General features: G+C 46.2%; 1 protein-coding gene across 18 annotated transcripts in view; it reads left to right on the top strand.

Moving 5' to 3' along the window:
* The window catches only part of DENND1A (DENN domain containing 1A), a 467166-nt gene that overhangs the window by 401879 nt on the left and 45749 nt on the right, over positions 1 to 19538 (top strand). For all 18 annotated transcript variants that reach the window (XM_074330989.1, XM_074330982.1, XM_074330983.1 and 15 more), the window contains 4 exons: positions 130 to 170; positions 2541 to 2612; positions 3837 to 3893; positions 12053 to 12184. In XM_074330989.1, coding sequence (XP_074187090.1) covers positions 130 to 170; positions 2541 to 2612; positions 3837 to 3893; positions 12053 to 12184 — 302 coding nt within the window. The remainder of the gene's footprint in view (positions 1 to 129; positions 171 to 2540; positions 2613 to 3836; positions 3894 to 12052; positions 12185 to 19538) is intronic.

The raw sequence follows: 19538 nt of genomic DNA, 5'->3' as shown, positions 1-19538 counted from the left end.
CTCCCTCAGGGGTGGGACCTGGGGGCCTCCCTGTGTTCCTTAAGTCCTGCTTGCTGAAAGCAATTGGAGGAACTCCTGAGGGCACGTAACTTCTTTAAATAATAGCTTCTCTGCCTCCTCTTTCCCCAGGCAGCGATAAACTGTACCATCAGTGGCTCTCCACAGTCCGGGTAAGTGTGCACCTCCTCTGAGCCACCTGGGCCCCTCCTGGCAGTCCTCCCCTTCCCCTGCCACCCACTAGGCTGTCATTAGGCCTTGGGCATTCCATTCGCTCAGCTATAGATGTTTTGTTTGTAAAGCCAGGTGGGGACTAGCAGGATGGGACTGTCCAAAGCCATCCCTCTGAGGGTGAGGAGAGCCAGGAGAAGCTTCCTCACTTCAGGAAGCCGGCCAAGGCGTGGGGAATGGATGTTGTCATCTCAGAGGGCTTCTGAGTGTCTCCTTTGAGGCCCAGTGCAATTGGGAAATTTTCATGGGTAAAAACAGAAATGTATCCCTCTTGCTCTGCAATGTTTTTCACAGCCAGGGGTTCTGGGAAGATGGTGAACACATCGACGGGAGGGTTTTTCATCCCCTCACTGTTGTTGTGAACAATTTCTTGTTGTGTTGGAAGACAAGTGCTCAGCGCTTCAGCAGCCCCTAAAGAATTCAAATCCTTGCCTTCCTCTCACGTGGGTTCATCAGTGACTCTGTACTGAGGCCTATGTGCCGGGCGCCATACGAGGGATTGGGGGTACCGTGGGGAGCAGGCACAGGCCCTGCTCGGGACAGCTCCCCGTCTTGTTTGGGAGGCAGGCACGTAAACAGGCAACTCCAACATAATGTGATAAGTGTTCTCTCCTGCTTGTGGGCCGAGTACGCTGCTGCCAAGGCGGGTCCCTTGGAAGTGGTGCAGTTGGCCGAGAGTGAGCAATTCCTCAGTGAAAGACTTCTTTTGTTCCTCGTGTATGGCCAAACATGGCACTTGGCAAATCATAGACAAGCAATAAGGACTTGTTGATTGATTGATAAAGAGAGTTTTACTACTCCAAAGGACCACTGAAATAGAATACTGAGTAATGTTGGAAAGCACTATGGAATAAATGAGTAGGTGAAAATTTCATATTGTCCTATGACATAAAATGCTTTCTAGGTCAAATTGTAATGTTTTTAATTAAAGCTTAAAATTTCTAATGTGGGCAGTTACCAAAACTTTTGTTAAAAGTTAATCCCAATAACTGTATTACTATATGTCATTCTTTTATATACCCACTGGATCCGGTCTCTCTGTTCAGATCAATTGGAATTATCTTTCCAAACCACTGCAAATCTGATTATGTGATGCATTTGATTAAACATCCTCCAGAATGTGGTAGATTCCTTCTCCTGGCCCTTCCCGAGCTGACCCCATCTGGCCTCCCAGCCCCGTTTGCCATTCCTCCCATGATACGCTGGCCACGAGTTACTCACAGACACACCGTGGCATTTAGCTTCTGCACTGTTTCAGGTGCCATTTCCCACCCCTAGGGTGTCCTTACCCTGCCCATCCCCCACACAGACTCCTAGTCATCCTTCATGGACCAGGCCCAGTGTTTCATCCTCTAAAGCCTCCTCTGACCTTCCCGATGCTGGCTGCCTCCACAGTCCTGTGCACGCAGCCTGGACTGCTCTCATCACCTTAGGCTGCTGTTGTTTACCCTGCTGCACCCCTGGACTGGAGGTCTTCGAAGGCACAGACCAGTCCTCCCGTGGCTCAGTACCCTCAAAGCCTAACACAGGACGCCTCCTCCCTGAGCCCTCACAGAGTCTGGGCCTGTGCACGTCACAGCTGGTCATTGCCTCCCCTGTGTGCTGGGAGAGCCTTCCCTCCCCCTCCTCCCCTTCCTTTGCTTCACCTGCTCTCCTAAAGAAACTGAGCCAAGAAATCGGCTTGTTGGATTTATACTAAAGCCATCACTAACATTTATGGCTATTCATTCTTCCCTTTTCTCAAGATATACAAGTTAAGGAAGGCAGCCTACCAGAGTGGATAAAAATAAACAAGCCAAAAAGTCAGGGTGAGAAAGGAAGGTGCATGGCTGAGGGTAGCATATTCCCAGAATAACCAGATAATCCTGGCTAATCAGGCCCCGGGTTTTCTGCCCTGGTTGGTGTTAGCCACCGAGTCCATCATTATGAAACTTACCTTAACGCTATCTGTGATGATTAGAATATCTTGGGAAGCCATAGATTACTGGGGAAACCCTTGCCTCAGAGAGCCTGTGATGAGCTTTCCTTCCAGCCAGTGGACATGTGCCAAGCAAAATACTGACCCTAGGGTCCCCGCTCGGCTAGTTATCACCATCCTCATCCCAAAGCACCCCCGCCCCCAATACCCACCCATCGTGACTCTGCCGTGGCCATGACTAATTGCCCGGGACCAGTAACCATCTAGGCCTGTTTCTCTAATTAAATTACACACTCTTGAAGTGTTGCTTAACTTGACTGAAGAGAAGAGGTCTTTGTTTGTGTTGGCCTACCATGTCTTCAGTCCAAATTGCTAATTGACATTTTTATTATAGAAAGGAAGTGGAGCAATTCTGAATACTGTGAAAACAAAAGCAAACCCGGCCATGAGGACTGTCTATAAGTTTGTAAGTACGAGCCTTGGTCTCAGGATGCAAAGTGATCTGTTCCTTAGTATGATGAAACTCTTGAATCTACCTGATCCTGTATAGAGATGGCTGGGGCCGCTGTGCTGTTTCCCTAAAGCTCTCAGTGCTCTTAGGATTAGTTAGCGTTCATTTTTTATGACCAGGTCAGTGACATTTTTAATTTAAAGTGTTTCTGCCTACAGTTGCTGCAATAGGGAAATGGGAGGCTACTGGTTTTAGCTTTTAAAATGGAGGCTGGGTGGCTAAAATTCTGGCCACTCCATGCCTGCGTCCCTGAGACCCAAAGGCGTGGTCTCTCAGGTGTTCTGACAAACCTTTTCTATGTGTATCCCGTTATTTTGTCAAAATAAAGCAGCTCCTCCTTTGCAGGTTACTGAAGAGTGGTGGGACACACCCCCTAATTTTTGTCCCAAATTCATCATCTCTCATCACTGCCCTATAGGAAATGCATTGTTTGTGAAACTCGTGCCCACAGCAGCGTGAAAATAGGAGAACACGTCAGTTCCTGATGATCCATCTTTTACAAGCCTCAAGTATTTTTTTCCTCATGATTTCTCTTGCTTGCTAATTTGACTCTGAGCCACTTAACTGGGGTGGTTTTGTTTTATTTCCATTTTTAATTTTGTTAGTCCTTTCTGCGTTTAAATTGTAGTTATTTTAATAGGGTGGGTGGCTGCCAACAGCACCACACAGGTCTAAAATGACAGAAAATAAAAGCCAGGGTGTCTGCCGAAATGAGATTTAAGGAATGGTACTGGAAAAACCCAGCGATGTGTCTGTTCAGGCCATTCAGCCTAGGCAGAAAATTGGTCCTGAGGCCCTGCCCTCGTGAAATGTAATAGCTATTCTGAATCTTGCAGCTAGCTGGAAAAGCTGCTGCTCTCCTCTTACTGGTAGTTGTCACCGGGCTGCTGAGATAAGTAATTATGGAGAGTAGAAGAAGAGCTTCGTAAATGGGGGGGGAAAAAATCTGTGCCATCAAAATGCAGAAAATAAAATCTCTGTAGCCTCTTTAAGGGATTTTTTTTTTAACCTTTTAACATTGTATTTGTTTTCATAGCCATTATGTTTTCAACTTGATGATCCTATTTTTCCTTCCTTTTTCTAGTAATCAGAGAAGGTGATTGGCGACGGACTGAAATCAAGCATAGTCCCTGCTGGAAACAGAAAGGGAATCTTAACTTAAATTAATTTTTCATGCAGGCAAAAGATCATGCAAAAATGGGAATAAAAGAGGTGAAAAACCGCTTGAAGCAAAAGGTACTTGAAGTTCTTATTCAAAATGTATAAGCACCGTGTATGAAATGCGTGGCCACAAAAAGTATGATGTGATCAATAGAGAGCTGTTTGATACAGTGTTGTTAGCACACTTCAAAATGCATTACCAGCTGTCCGGGAGTTTTCACACTGTTATAAATATTCACAGACGAAAAAAAAAAACTGTCTTCAAATAACATTAAGACTCTGTCTTAAACCCACAAAGGCAAGCAAGTTCAGAGTTATCATCATCGGTCTGGCCCTTGCCCACCCCACCGGTCCTGGTTTCACCGGGGTCTGTGGAAATTGGCTCGGCCTCCCCATCTCAGCACCACTTCCTCCTCCAGCTGACCTCTGCCCTGGGGCTGGTTGTAACCAACACCAAAAGCATCTCCAGGGAAATGACTACCAAGGTCTTGGCACGCACGTGACCACCAGGCAGACACGGGGCACAAAGGGTGGGTTTGAGGAGGAGGCTGCAGGCTGTCCTCACAGTGGTGCTTTTAACTGAGGAGCCCAGCAGTTCATGTTTGAGACTATTGAGGGGCCGGGAGAGGCTCTGATGGTCTCATTGGACCACTGGAAAAATTGTACGAAATCTTACAGGCTGCACGTCCTGGCTAAGAGTCCCCCTGCCTGATGCTCTAGACTTGTACAGGGAGGGTAGTGTAACACAGAGGGCGTTTTCATAGCATTAGGAATGTCGTCATCATTGTTATGGTGCCACCGTCCACTAAGCACAGGCTCGGAACTTCCACATTTAATCCTTAGAGCCACCCTGGGGGGGTATTATGCCCATTTCATGTGGAAGGAGACTACCATTCAAAGCTGAAGTCATTTGCCCAGGGGTCACACAGTGTGAGCTGGCAGAGTCAGGATTAGATTCCAGGTCCATCTACTTCTGCATCTGTGCTCCTACCACTGCAGTATTTCGTCCTGCCTTCCTGAAACGAGTGTTTTGGGTTGGTTTGTTTTTTGCCAAAAGATGTTTGGGATCGCTTCCTTCATTATCCCACACGCCTCAGATGTACCTAGTCTAATACGGGCCTTTGTCTATCTCGGCAGTTATTTAAAAATTGAAAGCAGTTTTAATTTTATGAAGTCAAAAAGGACCTCTAACTTGAAACGGCCAAAGGAATTGATTCCTTTCTTTTAATTGCAAAATAATTTGCTCTGACTAAGCATTTAAATTCTTAGTTTCAGCTGAGAGTGAGTTTTTAACAGCTGAAATTCACGTCCTGAAATAAAACTCCTGTACTGTAAATCCAGATACGCCTTAACCGTGGTCTACTGTCCCCTGCCAGAGATTGGCAGGTGGAATTCTCTACTTGGATGTTATTTAAGTCCCTAAATATACCTTTTTATCTCCTGTCCCAGTCACAGGTGACTGAATTGGATTGCTGGTATAAAATGGAGTGGCGAGGAGGGGGGAATTCTCTCCCTAGATTTTCCCTCCTTGATGACTAGATCCTGGGCTCTGGCTGGTATTAGAATATTACTTGAAGTAAGCAAAGAAAGGGGTCCCCCCTCAGGCGGAGGGCAGACATGCCTCGCTGGTCAGATCTGCCCTCCGCAGGTCATTGCCTCCCTCCTCATACGTGTAAGCGTTAAGAAAATCCCGTTTTTGTGATGCGAAACATTTCTGCAAATAACCAGTTAAGCTCAGGGTTTTTGATGGTGTCGTTCAAAGGTCCCCTTAAACCGCCTAGATCACTCTCCTTCCTCTCCTTTCCTTTCTATCCTCGAAAGTATCCACAGCAGATTTTTTTCCTCTCCTTCTCCTCGTCCCCCTGCCTGTCTTTTCAGGAACAGCTTCAGGAGCTAATGTTCTATAGAGAGTGTCAGTGCTTTTCAGGTGACACAAATGGTGAAGGCATTTTATAGAAATGTGGCTTGTCACCATCGGACTGTTGACAGATCCATTAGTGCACCCTTTTCAATTTTCACTTTCTCCCGTTCGGTCTTACTGATTTCTCCAGACTTGATACTTTGCAGTTGTTCTTGGAGGAGCTCTTTTGTAATTGAAGCTCCAGCATTGTTCAGTACAGGCAGGCTTGGGTCTTCTGCAGGGCTCTCCTGCTCCTTTTCTTGGGCTAATTTAGGATCGGCTTCATCTGACCTCTCTCACCGCAGGAGAAAATATTTCCATGGCTTTTTTGTTTCCCCTCACATGGCAACATATCTGTGTGGCTCCCCAGATACGTGTGATGCAGCCATCTCAAGTTCGGTTTCTGCTATGAAATTGAGGCAGTTCCCAACAAAGATCCAATTTTCAAATGTACTGGGTTACCACCTGGCCTCCTCTAACTCTGCATAACAACGGTGACCTCGTAGATATAATCAAGAACCCACTCTTGCCCTCTATGCTCTCGCCTTGGGTTTGAATTGCAAATAGAAAACGTGGGGCCGACCTGTGGGGAGGTCACCATGGTGTGTGGAGGATCCATCTCTAATATGACTGAGCAGGGCCCCTTCTTCATCCCTTGTTCATTTGTGCTGCAGATTTTCAAAGCATCGGAAACAGGAGCTTTCAGGGTATCCGTGTGTGTGACCATTGGCAAATAATTGTACTAGATACTATCGTGTGGCTTTATTCCGTACCTGCTCTGCTTCAGCCCAACAACAAAAAAAGAAGGATGGATAACATATTTCTCTGGCTAAATGGAACAAGGTGGTCAAGTTCTTCTATAGCTTGGCCCCCTTTGAAGTCTGACTTGCTTAAATTTATGAAGAAGAGAAATGGTAAAGATGCTGCCCAGGCATCACTTTCTAAAGGGGAAATGGGGCACTTTCCCCAGGAGCATCTCCTGTCAGACCAGGGCTCGTGACTGGCAACAAATTGCCTCCCGTTGCAGCACCACACAAGGCTGGTATCAGAATGCCAGCGATGTTTTAAAAGCAATGGCTGCACACATGTCCCTCCTCACCTGCGGGGAACACATAAGGATCTCATTTTTCTTTCTTTCTTTTTTTCTTTTCTTTCTTTTTTTTTTTTTTGGCCTATTGGGGAATCCCTGAAAAATTATTTTTTTTCTTCAGTATCAAAATGATTTCGTCAAATCAACCCGTTTCACAGCCCCTTTTAAAGTTTCTGAATCTTTCATCTTTCAAAGGTTAATCGAGCTTGTTGATTTAGTTTCTGGGATTAAAAGGATCCAATCCACAGTTGGGTAGCGAAGGTTTGAGTTTCTGGCCAAACGCTTCCTAGTGGATTGAAGGGAGTGAGTGAGCAGGTGTGGGGCAGGGAGATCTATGTAGACTCTTGTAGAACAGACATTTTCACACCTTATTACACAGCTGTCAGCTCCCTGTCTCCGGACACATTAAAATACACTACAGCCTCAGTCACAGAAATTCCAACTTTGGGTAGTATTTTGATATCAGTATTCATATTTTAATTTGCTGTGGTGTGAAGTAGACTGGAAAAGAAGGGCACTGCCCAAATCTGAAAATGGAGACCAGCAGTCTGAGTCAGAGAGATGTTAAGGCTTCCGCCTCACTCCCATGGGGTTCTTTACGCCCCAACACTGTGGCCTGGTATTTGGGCTTCTGAGGCAGACGAGCTGGATTCAGTGCTGGTTGTGTAACATATTAACTGTGTGACCTTGAGTAAGTTACTTGACCTCTCTGAACCTAGTTTTTCTCATCTATAAACTAGGAGAAATTAAGGTTTTTCCTGGAATGTTCTAAGGATTAGAAGAGGTAATGGGTTTAAACAGCAACACTTAGTGGCCACTCAGTAAATTAGTTTTCATCCTGTCCGTTTTCTCATACCCCACATCTGGAGAAGCCAGTCTGCCCAGACCACCATGTCCATAGGATCACCTCCCTTTTGGTCATCCACACAGCCTCCAGAGCAGACTTTCTAGAACACGGCTCTGAGTCACTCTCCTGGTGAAAACCTTTCAGACTTTTCCATCCTTCTACCTCCTTGGCCGGGAGTTGCCTGGAATGCCCCAGCTGCAGCACCATCCGCCACCCCTTAACCAGGCTGTGCCTTCTAGCCCTCCAGGGCTGGGAATGCTCCACTCACCTCACTGCCTCATGAAGCCATATCCTCAGCTCCTCCATTGTCAGTCCCCACTCACCTCCTACCCAAGGCCACTGAGAACCCCCTTCCTCCTCTGGTTCCTGCCTCCTGGCTTCTCTGTCCAAAGCCATCACATGCTATCCCTGCCTTCTCCACAAACAGGCAGAGATTTGATCTCAGGCACAGTCTTTGATTCCAGCAAATGCTGAGGGAAGGGATAGAAATTGCACTATTTTCTGACCCCTTGCTTTACTGAGAGATGAGAACTTGTAGGACCCCAGAGCTCAGAGCAGAGCCGCAGGGCTCCTGGGAAGAGATGCGCCACCCTGTGGTGGCCTCTGACCTGCAGCTCTGTCTGATGTCCCTCCGTGTGACCCTTCAGGAAGGACAGATTTACCTCTCCTGTCAGCTTCTTGGTTTTGCTTTTTTAAAATGACATTTTGACGGTCAGTTTTTGGTTGTGTGGTGTGTTTTTTCTGTTTACAAACCAAAAAAACATATTTATTGAAGAAAATTCAACAGACCAGATAAGCAAAAAGAAAATGATCTCATTTTGTAACCTGCATTTTCACTTACTATATCCTAAACATTTCCCAGACACGAACTGTTTCTTCCACATGTCATGGTTTTAAATAGCTACATCAAATTTTATCTGATGGGCATACATACATTACTTAATCCCATTGTTAAACACTTAAACTAGTTCCAATTTTTTTGTAGGCAAATGCCCTCACAGATAAAACCTTACAGTAATTCTTAATTATTTCTTCAGGATAAATTTCTAGAAATTAATGGACCAAAGGGCATGTACCTCTTTTAGCGTTTTGATGTAAGTTGCCAATTCATATTCCCACCAGAAGGCTATGAGAGTGCCTGCTTTCTTTCCCATGCCCTTTGCTGGCAGCTTCTCAGCTCTTAGACCACGATTTCTTTAGTCATAGGTACCAAGACTTGCTGTTATTGGATCCCTACTATGTGTAAGATCTCCGCCAGTAGATACCGAGGAGGATGTGAACTGGCCCTATTTCTTTCTTAACTGGGGTTCCTTCCTCCCACACTCTGCTCTCCAGTTGTCCTTCCCCAGGTGGAAGAAATAGTGCAGAAGCTAATACACTGGTGGGACAAGCCTTGGGACTTTGTAAGAAGCCTTTTGCATCTTCGTTCAGGTTTTCTAACTAAATAAAATTAATGTGCTGCACTGCTTTTTGACACACAAACACATGAGTATATTAGACATATTAGTCTTCCAAACGTGCAGCTCAACTTGACAAAGATTTACCCTAAAGCATGGACTATTTTCAAGGCTCTGGGGCAGAAAACCCCAACCCCAAGGAATCCAGTCTATAGGGATAAGAAGATAAGTAAGTGCCCAGATAGCGTAAGGCCTGGCAGCATAGGCTCATGTAAGGAAAGGGGTTTCTGAGGTCACAGTTGATGACTTGGTGAGCACCTCATCTCAGCATACCCTCACTTGTGCTACGAGTGTTAAGCTTGATGGGCTTTAAATGCCGGAAATCATATAGCTCTGGGTTCTTCCACTTGCTAGCTGTGTGGCCTTGGGGAAGTTGTCCTCTCTACTCCCTGTTTCCTCATCTATCAGAGAGTGATACTCCTATTTACCTCATGGTTGTTGTGGAAACGACGTGTGATGGTGAAGGTCAAGGTTCAGCAAACTGTCGGCCGCTAGGCGGCGCTCACCACAGGGCAGCTCTTTTTCAGACAGTTCACTTCTCGTTTTGCAGCGACAAGGATCTAACGTTCAGTTCGCACAGTACTGTAACATTTTTCAAAGCTTCTCATCCCATTTAACCCATTGTCCCAGTGGCTTTGAAGTTTCCCAAGCAGGTGGTGGTCTCCCCATTGTAAAAATGAAGAAATAGGTTGCAAAGAGGTTGAATGAATTGGAAAGATCAGACAGCTAGTTAGTGGTAAAAACAAAACGAGAAGACAAGATTTTTACTCATAAGCTTAAACTAAGACCCTTTTCCCAACACTACCACATACGTTTTTTAAATAGCTGTCATCTTACAGTTTTCATCACTATCAATATTTTTACCATATTACCTTACTGCTTCATTTTTTTTCCCAGCCAATCACTCATACACACGTGCAATATTTTTCCTGAACAAAAAGTACATTTTTTTTTTTTTACTGTTTGGCTTTACTCAACCTCATGTGTCTGTCCTCTCGGTAACCCCACTGGATCCAGAATGCCCCTTTTGCCCTTTGTTACTTTCTGGCGCAGAAGGAGCCCCTCCCCCTCTTTGTTCCACTTGACCTGAGCACCTTAGGGTAGCCCCTTTCCAAAAGAACCATTTCTAATTGGCTGTCGGCAACCTCTCTCATCACTGAGCCTCAACCAGGCCAAGACTTGTGGGCAAACCCTGCCTGCAAAACCAAGAGGTCCTCATCCCCCAGTGTTGTTAACCAAGCAGTAGAGGCTGCAGCTGGTTGTGTGACGTTGACTTTACACACATATATATATAGAAAGAGAAATTCCTATACTTTATTGAATACTTATTAGTAGATACTCATTATTATTGAGTACCATATGTCATACATTATTAATAATGTTCTAGACATTTTGTGTTGCATTATCTCCTTTACTCCTTGTAGCAACCATACCCCCATTCTACAGATGAGGAGACTGAGGCTCACAGAGGTTACATATGTTTCATCCTTATTGCATTATTATTCAATAGGGGACCCCTTTCCTCCATATGCCACCATTCTCTTTGGCTGAGAAATTAAGAGCAACCAGTGGTCAAGTCTTTACATGCAGAATTTAGTGAGCACTAAGGGTGTTTGTTTTGTCAACCAAAATGTGTATTTATTTTTTCAATTAAAATAATTGGAAATTGTAATATTTCTGAGTTATTTCACTTGAATAGTGATTTAAATTATATAGTATTTTATTTATACATTTTATAATTATATAGTATTTTATTTATACATTTATTCTCTGCCTTGCTCTACTGAAGATTTAAGCAACTTTCATGACTTGAATAAAGGATGTGGTCCTCATTGCACAAGTGGGCACCACCGACAACCCAAAAAACCATGTGTATGGTCGGCTGCCAGCATCAGCCAAAGGAGTCATTACCTGCCTTTTGTACATTGGGGTTCCTCCTTTCCTTATAATTTGACTTCAACAAAAGCACAAATTAGATGTAAATTTCTGAATTTAAAAATATTACTTTGGCTCCCTAAGTTTTCTCCAAGTCATAGAATCCTAATCAGACTTTAGTCTTTTCAGTCTCTGCTAGGAAGACAAACAGTAACATCATCAGTAAACAAATGTAGAAGAATTGTCCACACTCTCAAATCATCAAAGTAATGCAAATTAAAACAACAATGAGGTCTAATTTTTTCACCTCTTAAATTAGCAATACATTTTTAAAATGATAAGGCTAACAAGTGCTATGAAACTGATAACACATCCATTGCTGGCAGTGGTGTAAATTGGAAAGCAATTTGGTAGAATGAATAAAAAGCCTTAAAAATGTTTATATCTTTTGACCTAATTCATTCCTAGGGATTCCCATAAAAGAAAGAATCCAAAAGAAAGAAAAACTGCAGTGTGGTGTTCAGGGGGGAGAAAGTAACAACCTAAATGCTTGATAGTGGTAGAATGGTTTAGAATGGTTTATTAAATTATTGTATATCCGCTCAATGGAATATTATGCATCCATTAAAATGATCATTATAATAACTGCAACACCATGGAGATGTTTATAATATAGTAGGGAAAAAATAGAATGTAAAATTATGCATGAGCTGTGATGGCAAGTAATTTTTAAATGTCTGCATGTGAACAAAGTGAGTATGTAAAAATGAGATGGGCCGTGGAAGGTAGTAGGTGAAAGGTGCCCCCTCCCCCACCGCCCCCAGTGTTGTGAACTATTACGTTGTCATTGTAATTTAATGTGTGTGATTTTGATGTTTCTAGTCCTTAAAAGTCAAAGAGCCAAGTTAGCCTTCCCTGTCCTCCATCTCTAGCAGGAAAGGCTCTAAATGTCGCAGAGGGAGTTCCATGGCAGGCCTGTTAGCATTGGGGTTGGAGGGAGCACCTGTGCTCATGGTAGGTGCCAAGACCCTGACACCATGTCCCCCTCCCATTGGCTTCCCACAGGACATCGCAGAGAATGGCTGTGCCCCCTCCATGGAAGAGCAGCTTCCCAGGACTGCGCCATCTCCACTGGTGGAGGCCAAGGACCCCAAGCTCCGAGAAGACCGAAGGCCAATCACAGTCCACTTCGGACAGGTATGTACCCTGCCCTCTGGCTGGTCTGGGTTTGTCTGGTTTTGTATTTTAGCGGAAGCTATAGCACATGCAGCAGGCAGTTTTTTCATTTCAGTTCTCTTTGGAGAAACAAGTCCATGGAGTTTGCACATCTTTGAATGTTTCTTTGGTACAAACATATACTGAAGGGGAATTTTCAAAATTTTGGAGGAGACAGCATGGCTCTGGTCATAAACTAGCTGAACTCTTGAATGAAGTCATAAAATGCAGCTGCTGCCTCCCCCAGTCCAAGGCACTCCGTTTAAGGTGCCTCTGTTAGCTAAGCATCTCATTAGAACACTTTAGCATCTCAGGCCCTTCTTTGCACCTTCAAATAAAAGCCAACAAGCGAAGTCTTAAAAAAAATCAATTAGGAGTTCTTTATTAATGTACTTCCTGAAAATCAATATCGGGAGTTGTGCGTCTCAGAGTAAACACTCATGCTACGATTCTAGAGAGATACGATTCTTTAACCAACTCTTTTCAACGACCTGAGCATGAGCATTTGAAAATTGTCTATTTGTTTAATTTTTCTTTTTTTCTCTAAAGTAAAACATTGTACTCTGTATAAAAACTGAAATTTTTTTTATCCATTTCCTATTGGTGGTTATATTTTGGTTGAAAAAGAATATATACCCTCCCCTACTGCTCTTGAGTTGACTCTCTTGGTTAGCAAAAGTCATAATTTTGTGGTTTAGGAGAAATGGCTCCGTTCGCAAGATATGCCTGTAACAAGAATTTGCAACGTTGTTTATTCTGAAGTCCCCTGATTCTTTAGCCATTTATTAGATGAAGCATGATTAAAATAGTCTATGATTTTATCTTAAATGTGATTGCTGTTTTAAAAGAGCTAGAAGCACGCATTTTAAATGTTCCTGTTTTAAACAGACACTTATCAAGTGCCTACTATGTACCAGGCATTGAGCTATTTAGAAGTGAAGGGAACTAATGAAATTGTTGCTGTGGGTTATTATTGTCAGGAGTGAGTTTGTTAAAACATAAGAATCTTTCTCTGCAATCAATATTTTCAGACAATACATTCATACATCTTAAACTTGGGGAGGTCCGCTCCCCTTTTCTCACTTAAAAGGGATGTTATGAAAATTGAAATCTAGCATGAGAGAGAAGTGTCCACGAGGCAGTGATCATTTGTTTAATGGTTCCCTTGAAATCGCTGGTGTTTACACCCAAGGAGCAGCCTCCTCAGGCCCAGGCCCCGATGGAGAAGCCTGTGCCCCGGGTCCTTGGCTGGGTTTGCTGAAAGCACAGCCCCCGGTTGTCGCCAGCATGACATTCCAGAGCCAGCTTCCTGCCTTCCTTTGTCCTCATTCCTGCACACACTAACCTTCCCATGAAAAGAGCCCCTCGCTGGAGTTTGGAGCCCATTACAGAGAGAGAGGGGGCGGGGGAGAGGGATTTCATGGTGTTAAACATTCCATTTTCGAAACACAAAAAAGGAGGCCCTATTTGAAATGGAGAAAGACCTTCTTTCCATTTCAGCAAAGAGTAGAGATGCTTTAATGTCATTCCCAGCTAAATGCAGAATAAGAGTGTGTGTGCATGCGGGTGGGGGATAAACAATTAAAAAAGCCACCCCAAACTCTGTTGAAATAAGAGCTGTCTGTGCCTTCACAGGTCTGTAAACTGGAGAGGATGAAAGTGGCTTTTTTTCCCCCGTTTGTCACTTCCCTCACGTGGCTGCCAGCCAGCATTATGCAAGTGTACAGGAAGGCAGGATTTTTTTGTAATGCATGCATGCGGATGAAGGTCAAGCCCCGACCATCAGCCATGCAGCGGGCTTCCCCCTTCCAGCTGCAGCCGCAGAGCCAACCCACAGCCACGAGATGCCTTAATTGAGACGTGCTGTCAAAGTGACAAACACATTTGCATACAGTCTACACGCTATTTATTTTCTCCGGAAAGGTCTACAGTCTGCTGTTGGTTGAACATTCTTAATCAGTTTGCTGTAAGTGAACTGCCAGCCAGCTCACTTGTGCCGGCCGCTTCTTCATTAGGTGACAGATTAGCTGCTGGGGGGATGGGCCCGGGAAACCGCAGACCCTTTCTTTTAACTCTTTCCAGCTTTGGCCCCTTGCTGGGTTGTCCTTCAGTCTTTTCCCCAGGCGCCTGGTTTGATGGGCCACTGACCTACAGGCAGTGTTTCAAGAGCACCTACTACTGGCAGGCATGAGTGTTAGGGACTTTCCATGCTTCTCCAAGAACAGTCTGCTGAGTTCCATTTCAAACATTTTGCCACATTCTCTTTCGTACCTTCTGTACTATTTTTTTTTTACTTGATATTTTCCATTAAACAGACTGAGACCTGACATCCGTACCAACTTTAGCCTCGTCTTCAGCAATGACATTAGTAAAATCATAGGTTTGATATACTAGTCCAAGTTTTTTCTAAGGTATATACTAAAAAAAAAAAAATTGTTAGGTGTCCATTTATATATTACCTAAGCCACTCATTAGCCCCAATGGTACTCATTCTCCTTCTGGAAAACGTGTGTCATTTCTGCCATTGAGGAAGGGATCATTAGCTGCCTTTTATGGCCACAGAGCTGGAGCTCGGGCACCTGAAGGGACCTGCCTGGGGCCACATCACCAGCATGCAAACCCAGGACAGTCCGCCACAGCTCCTTTACCAAGCAGAGACTTGAGCTGTTTGATATTTCTGCCTAAGCTTCTGCGTCCCAGCAAAATCATTTGAACCAGCCAGACAGTGCACGCTAGCCTGAGAAAGACCCCGGCCCCACTGCCTTGAGTATGCATTTCTGTGGATTTTATTCTTTAAGAAAACTTCGTTTTCCAGTGGGGGCAGAGGGCATTGAAATGGTGATGAACTCAGCCCCTCCACCTCACAGAGGCAGTGCCCCTGTGGCCAGCCAGGAGCGCTCCATGGACACCTTTGGTGGGTGATAAGGATCCTGGGGAGGCCTTTGCAGAGCCCTCAGAGGGGAGTGCAGGGTGGGGGTGGGGGCAGGAGGAGCTGCCTCTGCCAGGGGAGAGAAGGTGCTTTCTCGCCTCTCTCTGCCTCACTGGAGCGTCCTCCTTCGAGACCGTGACAGCCCTCCCGTTAATTATGCATCTATTCATCCACGTATGGAGACCTACCATCTGTAAAGAAAGTAAGTCCTCGTGGGGCAGAAGGAGGGAGACAGACCAGCAGATGGGCAGTCCCAACCCAGAGTGGTTAGTGCAGCAAGAGAAGTGACCTCGGGGCACTCCGAGGGCCCCACAGGGGCAATGTCTTCACCCCTAGGACCCAGCTCCCAAGTTGGACCCTGTAATTAAAAGGCATTTTGTCAGCAGACTGAACTCACTAAGAATTCGTTTTCTCTGACACCACTCAGAGCTGGTGATGAGCCATGCTGATGATTTCAGGCAGGAGCAGAATAGATGGATTTTTAGTTAGCCTCTGAATCCTTACGGTGTCTGGTTTCTTTAAAGAGTTCAAAAATCTCAAATAACTTGATATTGCCTATTCCTACCTTGGAAAATGTTTAGGTTTAGAGGGGCTTTGAGTAACTCTTTTTCCACCTTCCAAGTTCACGGTCATGAAATAAGGCCCAGGAGACAGTCAAATGAGATAAAAATGCTGGCTTCTGTACTGATGGCTGCAGGGAGGGTACCGCTGGAGATTTGAGGCTAGACGGGCTTGCCAAAACTTCACCACAGGTGTAAAATGACAGGTGCTCCACTGGGAGAGCTGGACAGTTGCAGGCAGAGCCCCACAGTGCCTGTGGACTGGCCGCTGTGCAGGACGGAGCCGAAAGGGTGCGTCTTAGTTCATAAACCGGCCCTGTACACGGAGGGTAAGGAGAGACTGCAAAGAGAGGCAGGCTACTCCAGATTGGCAGGTGGCAGGGTTAATAAGCCAGGGAACGTACCTACGAGGCTTATCCTCGGCCACTGCAAGATGAGATCTCCACCAGAATCTTAAAAGTTTCTATTGAGGCCGTCACGGGGTTCGGTCATGTATACCATCCAGATGGTCTCAACAACATGTTGCTGTCTTATGGCTGCGTCCTTGAAAACAACTCCCACTGTGGGAATGGTGGGGAGAGGATATATTCCAAGGACAGGGGAGGGGGGTGGGGCCTCCAATGGCCCCCGTCCACTTCTCAGGTCAGCTGGCAGCCACATCCTCGGGGTGACCTATCCCAACATGCATGGAGCGTGCTCAGTTCCTTCTCCGAGGGAAGGACTCCGCCTCTGGGCAGGAGTGAGTTAGAAGGCGCAGAGAGACACGAAGGTGTCCCCACGCTTTCCTCTCCCGGGCTGGGGAGCTGACACCCCCTCCTTCCTGTGCCTGGGAATGAGCGAGAAAGCAGCGTCCTCCCCAGCAGAGCCTGGGCACCCCTCAGCCAGAATACCTTGCCTTGACCCTTCCCCTCCTGAGAAATCAGCAGAGATAGCACCCCAATAGAAACTGTTCTGCTCCCCGCATTGAATAAGATGAGGGGCCACTAGGTGCTTTCACATCTGTGCTGGTGTCGTTGACTCTTCCCCATCGGCTGGTAAGGAAGAAGGAAGGCATCAGGCCCATTGTACAAATGAAACAGGCTCGGAAGACGTGTGCTTGAGTTCGTAGCTAATTCATACTCCACAGCCCCAGCGCCTCTGCTCCTCCTGGCTGCGTGCAGCTCTCCGTCCCTGGCTAGGGGACTCGGCTGCCTGTGGGAGCCAGTGACACTGGATTCTAGCCCTAGATGCATGCTGCCACCTGCGTGCGCCTGAGCCAGGCCTTGGGCCTTCTCAGCAGGTGGGAGGTTGCGGCTCCCCAGAGAGCATCATGGCAGACCCACTCCGCAGCCCCCTTGGTTGTATTTCTCCCAGCTGACTGATGGTACAAACAGGGTAATTGCCTGCCTTCCAGTCTGGTAGATGCCAGTCTGGTGTGCGTTGGAGGGTACCTCTATTCTCCAGTTGAGCAAAGGTTTCCCAACCTCTGTAATATAAAGCTTGAAAAATGAGTTAAACCAAAGTCCAAACTAAGTACCACCTGGGACTCAGTGGTTTGAATGCACCCCTAGGAGCAGCTCTTGGAATGTGGTGTCCTGCTTGTCTGTATATCTGGAGAGTTCTGGCTTTACAAGCATGAGCCAGGTCAGTTAGTGCCAGCTTCGTGTTGGGCTGGAAAAGCCGGCCAGCCAGCAAATGCCTCCTCAGCACCCTTGGCTCTGAGTGCCCTGAGAGATGCCTTCTGCCCCGTTGAGCTTAGAAGTCACACATGATTCCCTCCAGTTTAGCCATTGCGTCCCAATCACCTCAGACACCTCAAACCACAGGCCTGCAGTCTGAATGTACCTTCCCCGCCAAACTCACTCCGTCTCTTTCTCCCACCCCAGTGAGGTCCATCCGAAAGCCTGGGTCACCCCCACCCCCACACTCAGAGCCTCTTCCTTCTGCCCCCTGGACACTGCTCAGTCCCTTTCCTCCCCATCGCCTCTGTCACAGCTTTGGTTCAGGCTGCATTACCGCTCACCCGGACTATTTCTCAGTCTCCTATCTGGCCTCCCGGCCTCCAGGCTCACCCACTGCATTCCCCACGTAGCCTGCAGGGTCCACTTGCAGCACGCACACGTGGCCATGTCACCACCCTCCCCCAGCCTCCCCTAGAGATTCCATCTTCACCCTCGGCGTGGCCTATGAGGCCCTTTATGATCTGCATGTCCGCCCTCAGAGCAGGTCCTGTTTGTAAATCCTCCTGGCTCCCCTCTTTGCACGACCCCAGAACTTGGCACATACTACACATCTCACACAGCCTTGTAATTTTATCTTTGGTGCTTGTCATCTCCCGTGAGTATTTGTCTCTGAAAGTTCACCACAGGGCCTGGTAGTCAATCAGTAAACATCTTGGGGTTTTATTACTGATGTGTATTTTTAAATTGATTAATAATTGATTGGTTGTTGTTTAAGTGCTTGCTGTGTGTCCAGCCAGTTTTTTTAAAGTTTTATTTCAGTTGCTGTGCTTACAGTTCTGTTCATTTGAAGAAGAAGAATGAATATTCCATTAGTGGCCAAAAACTACTTCCAAATCACTTTCCATAAATAAGCGTTTTGATTCCAAGTGGAAACATCTTTCTTTGTTTTATAGGAATTTAGAGCCTGTCTCATTTTAGTTTGTTTTTATGAGCTCCTAAGATCTCAGGAAGGGTGGGGAGGGGAAAAGGGCAGGGAGAACTGGGACATCCCCCCATTCCCCCTCACTCCCCCTGTGCTCCCAGGATGAGTCGCCCCTGGAGGAAGGGAGCCCAGGAGAGAGCAGTCAAAGGAAGGCCTGGAGTCCCTTGAATTATGTGAAATAAAGCAAATATTTTAGCTGTTAAAGAGACTAAGCTACATAACCGAATGCAGAGTATGAACTCAATTTGTATTTTTTTTTTTTCAATTTTAGACATTCTTGGGAAAGTGGGAAGATTTGAAGATTTACTGGGATGTTAAGCGATATGATAGAATTTTTGTTAACATCATGGTTTGGGGGGGTTTATCTTTATTCCTAGGAGGTACACACTAAAGTGTTTTAGGAGTGAAGTACCATGATGTCTGAAGCTTGCTTTCAAATGGTATGACCAAAAAATTATCAACAGAGACACATACACACGCAGGCCATTCACAGAGAGAAAGCAAATACAGCCTCCACCCCACCCCCACATATTTAGCTACTGAGAGGAAAATGCTGCCGGTTGGTCAGTGTGGCAGAGGACAAAGCACAGATGTGAGAATCGGGCGGCTCTGTCCTGAAATCCCACCGCTGTCACTAACTAGCTGGCGACCTTCAGTAAGTCACCTAACCTCAGGGAATTCAGTTTCCTCATCATTAGAGCAGGGATAGTCGTACCCACGTCATAGGTCCTTGTAAGGATTGAGTGAGATATCATCCATCTCTGTGCGGGCACCTAGGCCCTCAGTAAATATCCGTCTCTTTCTCCAGTGGGAGAAGGGGGACCAGCTGTCAGTCACCCACTGACGGAGCCTCCCAGCAGGCCAGTGCATGACCATCAGCATGGCTGTTAGAATGCACGCCCCCCTCGCTGGCTGTCCTCCTGCATTCCTCTTGTAACTGACCTGCATCCCTACAGCTCTTGGTGGGAAGTCAGCACCCACACCCAGTAGCTTCATCCAGCAGAGGGAGAGGTGCTGGCAGCATGGCCAGGAGACGGCCTGAAACAGCAAAGATGGTGCCCGAGTCTGACTCTGACAGAGAGGAAGGGACCATGGGGCAGGTTGGGGCACCAGGTGTGAGTGTGCGCAGGTTTGCATCCTGGTCTGCAGTCCGAAGTCATTTTCGTGGCCTAACTCAGGCACTTCCACAGGCAGAGCTCTCTGC

This window comes from Rhinolophus sinicus, linkage group LG04, assembly GCF_036562045.2.
Source record: "Rhinolophus sinicus isolate RSC01 linkage group LG04, ASM3656204v1, whole genome shotgun sequence".
In the NCBI taxonomy this organism is placed as follows: Eukaryota; Metazoa; Chordata; class Mammalia; order Chiroptera; family Rhinolophidae; genus Rhinolophus; species Rhinolophus sinicus.
The sequence above is the reverse complement of the archived record's forward strand: the minus strand, read 5'-3'. Positions and strand labels throughout refer to the sequence as shown.